Source organism: Rosa chinensis, chromosome 4, assembly GCF_002994745.2.
Source record: "Rosa chinensis cultivar Old Blush chromosome 4, RchiOBHm-V2, whole genome shotgun sequence".
Lineage (NCBI taxonomy): Eukaryota > Viridiplantae > Streptophyta > Magnoliopsida > Rosales > Rosaceae > Rosa > Rosa chinensis.
This window is the reverse complement of record NC_037091.1, coordinates 17750901-17767646: the sequence shown is the minus strand read 5'-3', so window position 1 is coordinate 17767646 and position 16746 is coordinate 17750901. Positions and strand designations below refer to the sequence as shown.

Sequence of the window (16746 nt, the reverse complement as noted above, 5' to 3'; positions counted from 1 at the left end):
TTCCTCCCCACCATCCCCTTCTTTGTGTTTGCGAAGTAAGAAAAACCCTTAAACCATGTCTCGGCCGGAGCTTCAAAACCCGCCGGAGATATTCTACAATGACGACGAAGCACGCAAGTACACTCGCAACTCCCGCATCATGGAGATTCAGTCCGAGCTCTCCGAGCGCGCCCTCGAGCTTCTCGCTCTGCCGGAAGATGACGTCCCCAGGTTGCTTCTCGACATCGGTGCGTTTCCTAAACCCTAAAAATCTCGCCTTTCACACTTTAGTGAATAATCAAAAGAAAAAGCTGAGTTCTTTGAGGGTTTTGCTCTGTAGGTTGTGGCTCTGGGCTTAGCGGTGAGACCTTGTCCGAAAGTGGGCATCAGTGGATTGGTTTGGATATTTCCCAATCAATGCTTGGTGGGTTTTTTTTTTTTTTTTTTTTGGGTCTTGTTGATTATAATTGGGCATTTCAATTTTTATTATTGTTGTTCAACAATTGTAGATGTTGCACTGGAAAATGAGGTTAAGGGTGACCTTTTGCTTGCGGACATGGGCCAGGTATCATACTCCGTAGCTTCATTGATCAACATTTTCAGTATATGGTTTTTTTTTTCCTGTTCATGTATTGTCATTTTAGGTAGGCAAAAAACAGAGACTAAGAGCACCAGTTTAGATTAATGGTGCAAATTAGTAAAGAAAAGAGATGAATATGATTCGACCCGAAATCAATTTTTAGTGTAATACTATGTTTGGATTTTGTTTCAGGGGTTAGGACTTCGTTCCGGAGTTATGGATGGAGCCATAAGTATCTCAGCTGTTCAGGTTACTTTTACTCTCAGTTGCCAGTTTTGATGATGATAAGGAGTGAATATTCTAGCTAGGTTCTTTTATCAGACACGCTCTATGTTAGCATGTGTCCCTTGCCTGGAATTTAGAGCACTTGCTTTATTATTATATTGATTATTGATAACTTGGAATCGGGGCCAAATTTTAAATTTAAATGTTTTGCAATGCAGTGGTTGTGCAATGCTGACAAATCCTCACATAATCCACGATTAAGATTGAAGTATGTTGCGGTTACTTTTGATTTATTATGTTTCATCATTAATTGATATCCTTGAAATGTAATTTATCACTTTCTGGGTTCCTCTTGTTCTTTTACCAGATTAAGCATAGGCTGAAATTTTGATTTCTTTTTGGTGTGGATTTGAATGGTTTTGGCTTAAAATCTTTGCAGGGCTTTCTTTGGGTCATTGTACAGATGCTTAGCTAGGGGAGCAAAAGCTGCATTTCAAATGTATCCAGAAAATCTAGACCAGCGGGAATTGATTGTGAGTTCTGCAATGCGTGCTGGATTTTCTGGTGGTATCGTCGTTGATTATCCCAACAGGTATGCAACGAATCAATGAGAGCTTGTCTGAAAAGGGGATCCTACAAAGTGGATATAAAATTACTCTCATTACTTGGTTCTTTGATCATGCATGATCCCATTAATGAACAACAAAAGCCTTTTAACTGCTCGTATTTGATTATGAACCTTTTCTGCATCAGCTCTCACCTAGATCCTTCTAATACTCAAAATGATCTAAACAGTGCAATTACATATGAGCATGAACTTCAGACTTTTATGCAGCATGGAAACTATACATCATTGACTAGCTCTCTCTCTTTTCTTTTTCTTTTTCTTTTTTGGCATGTTCCTGAACTAGCTCTTATGGCATGCTGTAATTGCAATTAGTAAGGTTTTTCTGTAAGGACAGGTCCCTAGTTCTCATGATAGGACATGGAATGACTCTCCCAAGAGATTTTGATGAAGTAGAAATTCTCAAAATAAGTGGAAATATGAAAAGTTATAATGGCTGGTGTTCAACCAATAATAAAGATTTAAACCAGCGATTGCTGAATTCTCATTCATCACTGTTGACTTCCATATTGCTAGAGTCCCAGCATGTAGATTTTTTTAGGTTTTAATGTTAATTCATTGCGTTACCTTTCACTAATCCTGTTTTGTTGCAACACTTACTACCAATTAGTGAAAGGTGAATGGCATTTGTTGCTGAAAATTCTGCATTTTTTTTAGAAAGTATTAACTGAACAGAAATTCTATGAAAATTGTCAATTGTTGAAATGTCATGGAAACTGAAACATCTGAAATTCATTCTAGAACCATTTCCTGCCCAATCTATTTCGTACACCATTAACCTATCAATATTTTGTAACAGTTCCAAGAAAAGAAAAGAATACCTAGTCCTCACGTGTGGTCCACCATCTGTCAACACATCGGTTCCTGAGGGTAAAAGTGAGGATGGAGATAGTTCCTTTGATGACGATAGTAGTGGAGATGAAGAAAATCAGACAGTAAGTTTCCGCTATCTGGAGTGAATGTATTAATACCCTATCATTTCCTGGTTTAGCCCAAATTGTTCAACGAGGCTCATATAAATTTAAAGGCAAAACAACAATAATTTATTTCTTAATGAATTCTTAATGTGATGAGCAGGTTTCCATTTCAGACAGGCACAGGCCCAGGAAAAAGCAGAGAATAACAAAGAAAGGTAAGGGGAGAGATTGGATACTGAAGAAGAAGGAACAGATGAGAAGAAAAGGAAATGTTGTTCCTCCAGACACAAAGTACACTGCTCGGAAACGAAAGGCTCGCTTTTGATCTTGCACCAGGCCTAAATGGTATCAGTTGGAAGTTTACAGGTTTTGCGGCCTTGTCACTAGTGGTTTCTATTACTTACAGTTTAAAGTTTATATAAGCACCCTGTTGAGGGATCTTCTGTAAGCAATCCTGTTGTAATTTGGTTGTTTCATTGGTAACCTTAATTAGTTGGAGAAAACATTAGAAAAGTACCTTGTTCTGTTCCAAGGTATTAATGAGATCCTGGGATGCTTACTAATCAGCATCTCAAAATCTGTGCATGTTCGGACTTTGGACTCTAGCAAATAGCAATGCATTACTTTTGTAATCTATTTCGGAAAGGGAAATTTTATTCATACCTCCAAAATTGGTATGTGAACCTCCCATGTTTTTTGAAAATTTTTAATTCCAATTTTGTCCATAAAGAAAACTGAAAAAAGAAGAAGATAAAATTAAGGATTATAGCACCAAGGTCGACTCTATACTTCCTCTGTCTCTTTATGACATCATGTATGAGTTTGATTATCAAATCTGGGACTAAGGACGATTATTGTGATTAGAAAATGGCAAAACAATTTGGGTGGCAAGGGGAAAAACAAACTAAACAAAAGAGGTTAGGATGGTTGTTTAATGACCGGTCCATTTTACTAATTTAGGTCGAATTGATTATTACTAATTCAAATTCTCAGGAATACAAGAGGGGTTGCTCAATGTTATGTTCTTTCCTTTTTGTTTCTTTGCTTTTCCAATTATTGTTTTTCTCTTGCAACCTGGAGAGAGGTGTCTGAGGACTCAGGAGGAGGGTGTGCTACTTTGCAATCTGGGAGTGAAAGAGAGACGAGATTGTGAAAAAAGCCAAAAAAAAACCAAAAACAGGGGGGGGCAAAACTGACAGTTTTATGAGAAATTTGGGAGTGAGGGGTCTAAATGCTAAACTTGGAGGTATGAATAGAAGCCCTCTTTCAGAAAATGGCAATAAAATGTGCTAGAGGTCATTACATTATTCCAGTAAAGAGGATTTGACAAGAATGAGACATATTTCTGAAAAGGATGTGCTACAATTTTCAAGATTTAGACCAGCCCGACCAAGGTGATCTATTCTCTAAAGCCATCTTCTGTCGTTTGCTCGCAAGGGGTGGCACTCTAAAACAGATTTGACACTAGCAATGCAATGTGGCTACTTGTGATGACGATTATGACTGATTTTGTGGGTGACAATGTGACATTGTCTATGTCTCAGGTTCAATAACGCCCCCATCTGCACTTACTGCTTGCTTTTCCTTTAGATTCTGCGCATGGTAAGCCTCCATGTGAAATAACAGGAGATTATGTAGCACTTTTCTGGGGTGATACGCATGAAGCCTTGTGATTTGTTATGATATCAACATTACCACACAAATGCTACAACATGGAAGGAATTTTTCAATTACTCCAATTAGTTGCATTGCAAACAAATCATCCTAAGTGCTACTTTACAATAACCATATATTTACATATGAAGCACACGACAACTTGAAAATACTGAAGCAGCCTGGCCAAGCAGCAGCGATCATAAATAGGATGCCTCGGTAATCAATGTCATGATATTATCTTCAATTGCTGGGGGATACTGATCCTAACAAACCACAGCTTCACTGAACAGAAATTCTTGGGATAATTCTCAGCTTCAGGATCCAGATTGATTTTCTGTAGGCACGAAACAAACTTTATGATCATTGCCTAGAAGACTGTTGACCATCAAATGTGTCATATAAAGTATGAACTTGTATAAGACTAGGAGACTCTAAAGTGATTTCCCAGTTCTTTACGGTTTCATTAAAATCTATTTCTTCCATATGATCAAGAGTTAAATGAAATAGTTGCATAACGCAATACAAAACAAGAAACCTGTCAAAGTTGAGAAATCCTAAATTATTAAGCTATAAATATAACTTTACTGGCAAGACAAACAAGTTATCTTGGACCCAGAAGCTATGTAAACTAGAGTACCGAATACTTTCCCGGTCAATGAAGTCGGCTTCCAACTTAAAGAAAAGAAAATAGAAAACCAGATGCAGCTGAGGCTAATTCATATATTTTTCAGTCAAGTCCAATGCCACTTCATACTTAATAGTTGATGCCTTATTTATCACACCATGAGTGATTTAAAATTTAAGAATACACACCTTCTCCAAATAGCTGCTCAAATCGAGCAACAATGTGTTTCCCATAAGTGTATTTCTTCAACGCATGAGTATGAGCCCTTATGCGATTAATCAATATCGTTCGCTGACTGTCTGTACAGATTTCAAGAGCCTTCTGCACCACATAATTAGCAAATTGGTCCTTCATCATTATCTACAACAGAAATCAAACATGGTTGTTAGGCAGTAGAATGGGAGCTTCAAAGCATCACAAAATATGGAACAAATGTCAACAACTATGTAAATAACAGCACTTAACAAGTTTACTTTGGTCCAGTAAATGTAAAAATCTTGATATCCAGGACTGGAGGATCAATCAAGAATTCTTACCAATAAGTTATCATTTCCATCATTAGGGCCAACAATCTCCCTTATCAACAGTTCTCGTTCTGCAGCGTCACCATACTCCAAACATTTCTCAACAACATTGGATGCAAATTTGTGCTGGCTCAGCTGTACAATATGACCCGACAACTTGCTAATAATTCGGCTTCTTTCATGAGGTTTCCCCCTCTCCAATACATGCTGCCAACCATTAAAATATATATTAGAACAAAATATATATATTAGCATCCAACAGTTGACAAAATTCAATCACGAAAAATAGACATATATAATATACATATATAACAGATACACCGTTGGAGGCACAAAGCACATCCCACTAACTTAATTGCGACGAAGTGATACATAGGGACAACGAATATCTCACGTTTTTAATAGAAGTGTCTACAGCCCTCTTTAGACAGATATATATGCCTCTTTGTACGCATACATTATATAAACCCTATTCCCACAGAAATATGTATGCATCTATGGATGTATGCATATAAGCATGTGTCCGAATAATTTATTACGAGTCTGCTAAAGAACTTCTGGAGTAGATTCACACACAGCTATACAGGTCTATGTTGCAAAACAGTGACTACTATATCTCTGGAGTGACCATGCCTTTTCAATAGATTTATTAAATTCTAACTATATGAAGCCAGTATCCCCACGCATTCATGCATCTTGTCACACAACTTCAACCAATAATTTATGTAGCATAGGGCATCATCTGATTCCAGCTCAACAATATACTTGACTCAACAAGTTGGATTTAAACCTAACAACACCAAACCAACCAATCATACCATTCCCACATAGATATGTATGCATCTATGTATACATAAAAATAAGCATATCTTTGAGTATATCTATGAGTGTGTCACACAATTTCAGGAGTAGACTCACACTGAGCTATAAATAGTCTCCCTGTGACAAAACACTGACCACATAATCTTTAGAGTAGGCATCCCGTTTCAAAATATTAATGCAATCAAAGTAATTCTCACTATTTGAAGCCAGTTTCCCCACTACATTCATTCCTGTGCCTCGCAATTTCTCAATACAATTATTTGTGTGTAACAAAGGGTATTACTTCCAGCATACTAATATCCTTCCTCAATCAATTGGATTTGAACCTAACCAATCATCTCATTTACTGCCTGAGTCAAACACCTAAGAGCTCTCTTCTCTCTTTTTTCATTTTTTAGAAGAGAGAAACTTTATTAGAACAAACTTAGAAGGACATATGAGAAAATTACGTGTGGACAAGTAGTCTACACATGAGAAAATTGCGTGCAATAGCTTTATGGCTATCTTCTTCCTATATTGAAATCAACACTCCACATGAAACATGCCATATAGTAGGAAACTACCACTGTAGACTGAATTTCCATTATGCAGACTTTATTACATTTTCCAACAGAAAGAGAGACTCTAGAGTCATAGAATAGGAATCACAATAACCCAATACCAACCTGGGAGACATAATTGCCATACTGGTCCTGAGCAAGAGCACGCACAGAGTCCAAGATCTCATCAACTATAAACTGGCATTGCAACTCATTTGTACAATGCTCCAGAACTCTCTACAATAGAACAAAAACAGGAAACAAGCTCAACTTATTTCACGGTAATCGGAGGAAGAGAAGCAAAGGGGAAGAGAAGTAGTCCAACCCATCGAGTTTAGCATACCTGTATAACTCGGCAACCATAGGGATGCATTGAAAGTGTTGCAACTTGATCATGGAAAGCAGATATTATAAACCCAATCTTTTCTGTTGGGATGCTCTCAATACACTTTTGTATGACATGGTTTCCATTTTGGTCACGAACACATCTCATAACATTTCCGTCCAACTCATGTACAAGCCTTGCTTTCTGTTCAAGCTCAATCACATCAAGTGCCTGCCCCACAAAGAATTTAGAGTTTTATTATTGGACCCAAAAAGAACACTATTCTGAGAAGACAATTATGTTATGCACATAGCTTCAAATTCCAATTACACAACCCAAATACTGTTGGCAGCTTGTCAATGTGTGCAAATATGCTATTAATTCTAGCCTAAACAATTCATAGTTGGCTCATTAAACTATATTGAGAAAAACACCCATGAGAAAGGATACCTAAGGAACTACAGTTAATCAACTATCCCTTTCCAAAAGATGATCACAAAAGAAAGAAACAAAGAGATAGGCAAATACTGTTGGCAGCTTATCAATGCGTACAAATACGCTTCTAATTCTAGCCCGAACAGTTCATAGTTGGCTCTTTTAACTTACGAGTTCGAGCAAATTACCCAAGAAAGAGGATACTCAAGCAAGTATAGTAACTCACCTATTGCTTTTCAAAAAAAACATGGTCACAAAAGAAATGAACATAGAGATAGCAATTCATTCCTGATGTAAAAATAAAGAAGCAACTTGCAACTCATGCATGGGTTAATTCTTAAGAGAGAAGTTCTAATATTTTCAAAAATAAACAATAGAAGTACTATCCAAGTATCCATACCACCTGCAGTCACTAAGAACCAAAGAGTGGATGATGAAAGTTTATGAATGTAAAAAACAACCCAAAAAAAAAGTTCAAAAAATTTAAGCAATTACAAGTTTACAACCACAGGAATCTGCATTCAGTTTTGACACAAACGTCACTGGGACACTTGATATCAAAGGCCTCTTCAGCGCCTTCAAATCCCTTTAATATATGAATGATGTAAACCAGAACAATGAGAAAATTTAGCAAACTTATAAACAGGTAGGAATCAGGCAATTCAACTCATGAAACCTTTTAAAACTGTTGAGTACTTGTGTATTACAAATGCAAATCATCAGAAAATGTATGTGCAACTTGAAGTTAATTACCCAGACATAAGTAAAATAGTAGCAGCACTTATCACATTTAAATACCTTTTGGATTACACGACAGCCATACATCTGCAGACTTAGAGGCAAAATTTGGCCTGAAAGTTGATTGGCAAGATCCTTCCTTTGCTGAGGGCTTCCATACTCAAAAAACTGAGACAGAGGAAAAAGAAATCAAAATATCATGTCAATAATCTATGCCTTTAAGAATATAGAGAAAAAAAAATAATCCAGAAACATACCTTTTGAATCACATAGTTACCAAAAACATCAGTCATTAATTGACAAGCATGTGGGAGAACTTCTCTGAATACAGAAGCCTTCTCTTCAATACTACAGTTTTCCAACTTCTGCTGGATAAATCGACTCCCATGTTGATCAGCACTGGAGTTGAAAAATTCATGATGACTTAACTTGTCCGGAGCAAATTAATAAATAAATAAAAATTGACCAGAAAATAGAACTTACCTAAATTCAACAATATGTCCTGTGATATCAGATAGCTCAAATCTGCGGCCTTTGCCAGATTTCAACTCCTCGAGAAAATTATAAATTTTGGGGTCATGAAGACTCTCAAAGCCTCGGTGCCCTGGCCATCCATGATATAAGCCAGTATTTCTTCCTGAACTTATGGATGATGTTGGCAGAACAGGACTATTTAGGGGTGAGGTAGGATACTGCATCAAAACACCAACATTTGGTGCACTTCCATAATAGCTGGCACTTACTGGTCCTCTTTGTGAGTTCAAATTCCCCGGCCCTCCATTCCTCGGATGTTGGATTTTGTGGTCATCCAAACTAGTGGCATGATTGGACGCTTTGTTTAAGTCAAGACCACCTCTAGATGCCAATGGAGCATACTGGCCAGAAACACCATATGACTCCACAAACGGCTGTTGATAGTATTGCATATACATAGGATCGGAATAAGAAGTTTGCAGAGGAAAGCCAGGCTGCCCATATGACTTGCTTATATGTTGCACATCAGCCCCAGGTGAAATGCTTCCCGCAGATGTTCGAGTATTAAAGCTTGAACCCACAGTTCCCTCAACAACAACAGGAACAGCCCCTGGAGGATGATATCCACCAACATATGGAGAAAAACCAGGGGGGTTTAAAGCATACCCACCTACATATTGTGGAGAAACAAAGCTCTGTGCCTGAAAATTTGAATAATACGGATGTGTTGCACTCGTGTAGGCTGCTGCGTTTGCATAAAGTGGATGTGCAAACCCTGATGTCTGGAGTACCGGCTGTGCATCCGCTGCAAATTTGGAGGTATTAGGGTGATAGTGATCCATGCCAATATATGTGCAGTGAGCTCCTTGAGGAGTTATCTGAGATGTGGCATTTTGAACTTGGCATAAATTGATTTGCTGTTGCTGTATCTGGTATTGCAGGAAATTATTCTGGTAGCTGGGCGGCCACTGTACTTGATTCTTTTGATTTTCTGGCATGTTCGATACATTAAGAGACTTCATTCCAGATTCAACAAGGGAGACACCTGCATCATTAACACCTGTGCTCCTGGTATAAACATGAGACGACGAAATTGCAACAGGACTGGATGAGGCTTCATCATTTAGTGAAAGCACTGTATCAGCTGCACGTTCTTCATCTACATTGGGCCTAGGGAGATCATGCAAGGAATTGGAAACAGCACTCTGAGTAAACTCCTCAGGTACCCCATTGCTTGAGGTATGTGAATGATTATCTACAGGTGAAGTAGACCCACAAGAATCTTCCTGGAAATAAATATGATTTTCATTTACAACCATGGCATTTTAATGAAAGGAGGCTAAAAGCTACCAGCAGTTATATTTTCTACAATCCACTGTATGGTAAAGGAGTAATTTCATTTATCAATAAAAGCTATTTTATAAGAAAAAATGGTAGGGCTATGAACTGAACAACCCAACAAGAAAAAAGATCATGAAAAGAAATCAGAAATTTGTGCACAGTAGTGAATAAAATGTCAAAATACTGATTTTAAACCTGTTTTTATTCACCCACATTTTTCTGTTGTCCTATCAATTGAGCTGCTTCCTCTCCAGAACTTGTCTGATCTACCCAATCATTAGAAGTCTGTTGAAGGGTCTGATCATCCTCTGACTCTTCCTCGTGTGTAGGCAGTGGTCCTGGAGACATATGCAATGAACCATTACCACCGTCATCAACGGGTCCCAAGTTTGGACTGAAACTACCGATATGGCGTGCCAGACGTCGATTCTCCCATGAGATAAGGGGAGAAGGAAGTCTTGGATTCAGATTGACATTGGCACAGTAATAAGCCAGATAAGCTGGATCTGAACGCAGTTGCTCCTCAGACTCGCACCTTTCAATAACACTAGTTAAACTAGCCAAGCTTCCAGTCATGCCAGAGTCCTGCTGGGATATTAGATTATTAATGGCCAAAAATGAGCCCTCCATACTTGGGGGTGCACTTCCACTTCGATTGGGGGCAACATCCTTTCTGCTGCTATGAAACCTATGGTCTCTCAGAAGCAATTTCAACTCCTCTGCTGTCATATTAGCAGATGATGATGCAAGTTTTGCCGGCTTCTTATGGGAACCCCAGTTTCCACCAGTTTCTGACATTCTAATTGGACTCTCAGTCGCCATGCTACTGGAAGATTACTATGCCCCCACTTTTCTATGATAATAGGAGGATCTCACATGCTCCCCTAGCAACACCAAGAAATGATGGACATATTAATTAATATGTGGGAGAACATGGTAAGAAGAAGCAAGAAAGAAAAAAATACTAGAGTGAAGTATTTAGCAAATTGAAAAAACACTAGAAATGTGACAAGGAGACATAATCATGGAACAAGCTATGGTTTGAAATTAAAGTCTGCTAAAAATGCTCCCTTGGTTAGTTTTTCCATGCCAAGAAGTGACTTTCCTAAAGTCATAAACATTGCTTTATTCCAAAAAGTACCTTTTTTTTTACTAAACTATTCATAATTGCTGGAATATGAAATCCAAAATGTCGAAGAATATACATGGTTCTAGAAAAGCAGAGATATTGAAACTAATTTGTAACAATAACCACTGCTTCTTTATTGCTACCTTTGCTAAAATGTACTAAAGAACTAGGATGCACTCAAAAATTACTTATCCATGGCTACCCAACAGCTTGAATAAAGGAAGTGAAACACACTTACTATTTAACAGAATGCAATTGCAGAACTTCCAACACAAATTGAGTTGTATCAATATGCACCAGCAGATTACATAAAACTTAACCCTATGCTGAGAACAATATAGGCAGGGGAAAAGCATCCACTTTTGAACCCTCAAACACTTGAACACAACAGAACTAATAAGAGTTCACAGTTTTGACTTTTCGATAAGAACAACATATCATCGAATTCAACACTCTTTTCTCCCCAATTTCCTAACCCAACCAAATCAAATGCAAGCAAAGAGGCTCAACAGAAACCAGAGAGGACCCACTTCAAGGCCAGCCACCCCAAGCTTAAAACTTTTCAACATTTCAAAAACCAAAAACCATGAAAAACACAATCTTTTTGAGAACCCAAAACCATTCAAAATTAAAACACACAGAAATGAAAGGAGAAGAGAAAACCCATTAGCAGCCAAGCACTCACATACACACACACATAAAAAACAGGGTCAAAGAAGGAACACTGAAGCCATAGTTGCATTAGAGAGAGACAGAAAGTTTGAGTCTTGAATAGGCTCACCCAAAATTGAAGCAGATTCCCTCTCACCAGCAGCAGCTGATGCTAAAGATTCACTGTACCAAACAAACCCTAGATTCTCTTTAGAGAGAGGAGAGAGAGAGACAGAGTGAGAGAGAGAGATGGGTCTACCAAAAATGATGTCTTTGGCTCAATTCAGCGGGTATGTACTATTTAAAGCTCTTTTGTTTCTTTAAACCGAAGAAAAGAGCCAACTCCCGATAAGGTTGTGTTGTTTGAGTCTTGTTTCACTTCAAATATCCAAAGAAATGGATTTTACATTTTTTTGTTCGCTTTTCATTTTGAAACGTGATGGGTTTTATTTAATATGCAGGGGGGATAGGTTCTACTTCTCTATACCTCTTTTTGCTCTTTTCTAATTCTAGTCATAGACTTTAAATCTAGTTGTTATATGCGTCACTATCCACGTATGGCTTTTGTTTATTAAAAGTATGATATGTACTAAATTTTATAATTGTCTTATCCAAAAAATCTTTGATAGTTTTGCTAGTGTTGGGTGCCAGAACCCAATCTCAGGTTTTTACACTAAACTGAGAGTAGTTCTTCCCTGATTTTTGAAACCAAACGTGGGGGAGTTGTTTGGAAGATCGGTATTTCAATTTTTGACTGGATTAGGTTCGGTTCCTATATTATGTGTCGTACTGGTTCAGAGATGATGTTTGAAGTTATGTCCTTACATGGTGCTCTAATTAGGTGGAGTAGTAATAATGGCGAGCTGTTGGGCTGTGTTTTCAAACTCTTTCTTTTGTAATTTTGGAACCAACACGCTTCCCTAGCACTGTCAGTTGTGTCTTGTTTTGGTACCCAATCGACGCGTGGTATTTTACATGTGGTACTTGTGATCCTTGTATTCTGTGCTTTGGATTCTGTTTTGGGGCATTATGGTTTCAAGGCAGGTAGATCTCTCATATTTAGGAGAATGATAGGGGAGTTTAGATTTACCTCAATGTTTCAGTGTTGGTGCATGGGTTGCGACTGTGTATGGTGGTCGGAAGGGATGGACTTTATGGCGACCTGAATGGGATACCATAGCGCCATAATATTAAGCCACTATGAGCTCGATACGTCGTAGCCGTAGCGTAGACCTACCGGAGAGGATTCCATGCACCGTCGGGTCACTTGCACCAGCAGTGTGCAAGTCACGTGTGCTAACAGACGTTGGTATTCATGGTTAGCGATGAAAACTGAAACGAAGACCGAAAAAATAAAGTGTTGTAAAAACAAAATTTACCACGAGCAGTTGGCAAGCACGTGGTTGTTGAGATCGACCTGAAACCTAATTCACAACACCCCCCCCCCCCCCCCCCGATCTTTCAATTTCTATGCCGCAAAGAATTGCAGAAATTCCTTTCAAAAAAAAAAAATTGCAGAAATTTGTAGGATAGCTACACAGCACAGCCCAGTGGTCGTGGTATTCAAATATACGAGATTTGGGTTCGGCTTGTTCACAGTGAGGGAAAGGTTGAGGGCACGACGCTGAGGAACTTTCAGACGCCGGTGGAAGCAAGGCTGTGGTTAGGCAGCTTCATAAAGGTATTAACTTGCTTCAATTACCCGACAGATTTGACCGTCCAAAACCGAGCATTGTAATAAGCTTATCCTCATCGTTGATGCTTCTCTGTTTGTGTAGAATTTGACATTTTGACATGCTTTTGAGATTTTAGTTTTACATGATTGTGCTATAATGAACTTGGATTAAGTGAATGTTTTGGTGGTTGTGACTCAGACATTGGGTCACCCCTTCATCGCCGCCGTTGCAGTTTGAGGGTAACGATTAGTTAAGCAAAAGCTTTACTCTGACTCATATTTCTTTTTGTATTAATTGAGCTAAAGCGTAGGTAGATCACTGTTGGCAGCAGCCCAAAAATTGAAAACAATATCAAAGATTATGGTTGATCCTTAGTAGTTCATTGCGAATAATTGTAATGGGTTGAGTTTTTTTTTTCCGTTTTCTTTTGGTTCCAACAAACTGTAATGGGTTGACTGCAATATCAAATATGGTAAAATAGTGAAATGAAGACAAAGAAAATCATTATTTAGTTGAGTTTGCTATATCAACACGCACAATGATACTTGCATAGGTGTTTAGAGGACCAGATGTACGGCCATTTTTACTATATGTCCGGTCACGCAATGGTGTTGAATAGGGTTGTAGGGTCGACTATTCTAACTGTATTAAGAGAAGAAATTTCAGACAAAATCCAACCAGCGCAAGGGATTGGGGCTCTGCTGAGTGCGTGTAAATATTACATATCTAGTATCTATAGTCTTGAATTTCCTCGTAGATCTGAATTTTTTTTATCAGTTTTAAATTTCTGGCTAAAAGTTTATCCTAATTTTAACTCAGAAAAATGGTTACTACCAAGGCAATGTAAACATAGAAGGTTGTTGCCAGATAATCTGGTATGTGCTAACAACTTACTGACCTGGTTTGATTGGATACATGTATATGAGCATGTTTGATTTTGAGGATTTTTTTCATTTTGCTTGCTTCACATTTAGCAATTGTAATAGATAAATCTGGCTGAAGTACAATGGAGGTTTTGCTGATATGTGACCAACCATTAAATTGAATACAACCTTATATATAGAGGCTGTAATTTCAGCATTATCAAGGGGTTAAGCAAACCGCAGCTGAAGAGAATCTTCAGGTAGATGGTCAATTTCTCATTTGCCTAATTCTCTCTCTTTTTATTCATTCCAAGTTGCAGATTTTTCATTCATGTACTAATTGGCTTGCCTGCTTCTTTATATTTTGAAATATGTCTATGCAGGAAAGCTAGACCACATTATTGTGAAAACAAGTGTTTGAAGTTGCCCTTGAAGAGATATCAGTCATGGATTGTCAACTAATCCGTTTGATCCAAATGTAATGTAACTGTGCTCAATTCTTTTGCTGGTTTTTGTTTTCTTCTCCATGAGCATGTGATCTTGTTTTTAAGTTATGTAATTGGAGCTTGATAAATCTTTAGTCACACTGTTTTTTATATAATTAAATGTTTCTTTAAATATGAACATGTATCAATCCTATTCTTATGCGTATTTATGTCCTAATATTTAGTGATTGCAATGCGTCCCAATATCTGGTACTATTAGACAATATGTTAAAATCTCCAGTTTCTTGGTCTCTATTCGTGGCAGTCTCATGAAGAACTGTATCTTTATTCGTCTAGTATTGAGCTTTTAATAAACGTTTTTACTGATATGTTAGTAACATCGTTATGTTCTAATCTTCGTTTGAATAGATTATTAGTTTCTTTACAGGCAATGGATAAAGTTTAAATGTTGTATTCATGCTACCTGAAGGACAACTTAAAAAGATTGGAGAAAGAGGTGAGAAACAAATTACAAGCTAACTGTTCGTCAAGTAATATAGTGCAAGCATTTTCATTGCTCATTGATTTTTCAAATGGTTACATAATCCTGGTTGACAAAGATGCAGAGGACTTGTGCAGGGAAAGGAGAAGACTGCTGGAGCCTGGAGGTTAAAAGGTGGTAGTTTGCGTATGCATCTTGATTGCTGGAAGACCCCACTCCCTTCCTGAATTTGTTTTTGCAGAAGTCTTAGTTTAATCATTCTATTTGTTAAAACAATCTCATTCCTTTCAAAAAATAGATGCGATGTCAGTTGTATAGTATAATAAAGTGAACTCATGTTATGGGTTTAAGATATGTAACCAGCCAATCAAGATCCAATGTGTTTTTAGTGTAGAAGTTGCAATTCAAAAGTATTTCGTCTTTGATAGAGCTCTTGTAAACTCCAGTTATTATTTTTGCAGTTCATTCCACGTAGAAAAGAGTGTGCCTATTTGCACCGTCTGTTGAGATGAGAAGTTATACCTTTTTAATTATAAACAACCGGATCTGAACACTTGAAGAGTCCCTATCTGTCAGTCAGTACCTTTCATGACTCTGGTAACGGAAAATACCTTTCATGACTCCCTCTATGAAGAGTGACCATAATTTTGCTTTCCGCATAATCTAACGTGAAAGAAGTATGCCATAACAGTGGTAAGTTTCCTCAGAGAGGGAAAGTAGAGCATATATGCCATACATAATGTTTTGGGTAAGTCGAAAGAAATAGAAAAATGGTCTCTTTGCTTAACTGGAAGCCATATGGTGATTATACAAACAAAAAACTATTGAATTCCTATTTGCACTTATCCTCTGGGATTTACAGAAACCTTTACAATATACTTAAAGGCCCTACTTCACGGTCTAGACTATTCTCACAAGTCGGTACATTTCATGACTCCCTTTGTACCCGGAACTAGCTTCTTTGGTCTCCATCTGATAAACTGGAAACAACCCCATTTCAACCGCAGCTTTACACGTAATATGCCTCCTTGGTGGAAGTCACCACCTGAACACTCTAGCCTCACTCATTCCCGTGATGTCTAGTTACCCAAATACTTTAGTCAGTGGTAATTAAGATCAATCACTAGTGGCATAACAGAAAAAAAGACCAAAACCTGTTGTAGGTTAAACCCAAATTCGTAACCTCAAAAGAAAGCAATTTAGAATCATTTTGTCGAACACGTTTTGTTGAACCAGCCTTCACCTTCCTTGAGGAGTTTCTTCTTCAATCCCTGCTTTCCGATCTCCTTCTCCTCGCCATGGATGGCTTGGTGCCCTTGATGCTATCATGGAAGACCTTACGATGTTGTTTTGCTCCTCCCTTACCCAAACCCTTGCATCCATTTCCACGCCCAGACATCAGTGCACTGGTTGCTTGAATCTCTAAGATCTGGAATCTAAAAACAAAATCGAAGAGTTAAAGAGACGAAATAGGACTGGAATTTGACAATTTCAAACCTAATTGAGAAGAGATTGGGATAGACTATAGAAAAAGAGAGCGAACCAGAAATGGGATGCGTCAAGAGTGATAGAGATGGGGGAGACCTCTGAGACCGACTATCTGTTTCTTTTCTCCACCACTTTGGTTTTTATCAACTCAAATTTAGGGAGCGGGAGAACAAATTCGTGGCGGGAGTTTTTGAGTTCTAATTCAAT

The 16746-nt window shown here is 38.0% G+C and overlaps 2 protein-coding genes and 2 long non-coding RNA genes across 12 annotated transcripts; 2 read left to right on the top strand and 2 right to left on the bottom strand.

Annotated features, from left to right (window-relative positions):
- Positions 1 to 2958, top strand: LOC112196236 (18S rRNA (guanine-N(7))-methyltransferase RID2). Its single transcript, XM_024336551.2, has 8 exons — positions 1 to 227; positions 320 to 403; positions 489 to 544; positions 752 to 808; positions 1003 to 1052; positions 1224 to 1376; positions 2209 to 2344; positions 2487 to 2958. The coding sequence occupies exons 1-8, from the start codon at positions 56 to 58 to the stop codon at positions 2649 to 2651; spliced, it is 873 nt and encodes a 290-aa protein (XP_024192319.1). The 5' UTR covers positions 1 to 55; the 3' UTR covers positions 2652 to 2958.
- A 608-nt stretch (positions 2959 to 3566) lies between these two features.
- On the bottom strand, positions 3567 to 11934 carry LOC112196235 (pumilio homolog 6, chloroplastic). Of its 4 annotated transcripts, none has more exons than XM_024336549.2 (10): positions 11716 to 11934; positions 10019 to 10689; positions 8474 to 9750; positions 8248 to 8389; positions 8051 to 8158; positions 6836 to 7048; positions 6619 to 6729; positions 5144 to 5338; positions 4796 to 4967; positions 3567 to 4357 (listed from the first exon to the last, which is right to left on the bottom strand). In XM_024336549.2, exons 2-10 carry the CDS (start codon positions 10625 to 10627, stop codon positions 4350 to 4352), a joined length of 2835 nt encoding a protein of 944 aa, XP_024192317.1. In that variant the 5' UTR covers positions 10628 to 10689; positions 11716 to 11934; the 3' UTR covers positions 3567 to 4349. The 4 variants fall into 4 exon arrangements, with proteins under 4 accessions (XP_024192317.1, XP_024192314.1, XP_024192313.1 ...); XM_024336546.2 differs by having other exon boundaries at positions 3567 to 4316; positions 11660 to 11933; XM_024336545.2 differs by having other exon boundaries at positions 3567 to 4316; positions 11716 to 11933.
- A 1119-nt stretch (positions 11935 to 13053) lies between these two features.
- Positions 13054 to 15478, top strand: LOC112198512. Of its 6 annotated transcripts, XR_005809036.1 has the most exons (6): positions 13054 to 13972; positions 14081 to 14136; positions 14236 to 14384; positions 14508 to 14602; positions 14998 to 15066; positions 15189 to 15478. It is a non-coding gene; the product is annotated as an uncharacterized LOC112198512 (long non-coding RNA). The 6 variants fall into 6 exon arrangements; XR_005809037.1 differs by having other exon boundaries at positions 13054 to 13266; positions 14081 to 14384; XR_005809035.1 differs by having other exon boundaries at positions 14081 to 14384.
- A 271-nt stretch (positions 15479 to 15749) lies between these two features.
- Positions 15750 to 16746, bottom strand: LOC112196013. Its single transcript, XR_002934880.2, has 2 exons — positions 16595 to 16746; positions 15750 to 16487 (listed from the first exon to the last, which is right to left on the bottom strand). It is a non-coding gene; the product is annotated as an uncharacterized LOC112196013 (long non-coding RNA).

Excerpts from the sequence above, each read along its gene's own strand:
- LOC112196236 (XM_024336551.2), top strand. The coding sequence starts at position 56 with ATGTCTCGGCCGGAGCTTCAAAACCCGCCGGAGATATTCTACAATGAC. Across the intron at positions 404-488 it reads TATTTCCCAATCAATGCTTG|ATGTTGCACTGGAAAATGAG; the intron begins GTGGGTTTTTTT and ends CAACAATTGTAG. Across the intron at positions 2,345-2,486 it reads GAGATGAAGAAAATCAGACA|GTTTCCATTTCAGACAGGCA; the intron begins GTAAGTTTCCGC and ends TGTGATGAGCAG.
- LOC112196235 (XM_024336546.2), bottom strand. The coding sequence starts at position 10,627 with ATGGCGACTGAGAGTCCAATTAGAATGTCAGAAACTGGTGGAAACTGG. Across the intron at positions 6,730-6,835 it reads ATGGTTGCCGAGTTATACAG|AGAGTTCTGGAGCATTGTAC; the intron begins GTATGCTAAACT and ends GTTCTATTGTAG. Across the intron at positions 4,317-4,795 it reads TGAGCAGCTATTTGGAGAAG|AAAATCAATCTGGATCCTGA; the intron begins GTGTGTATTCTT and ends TCGTGCCTACAG.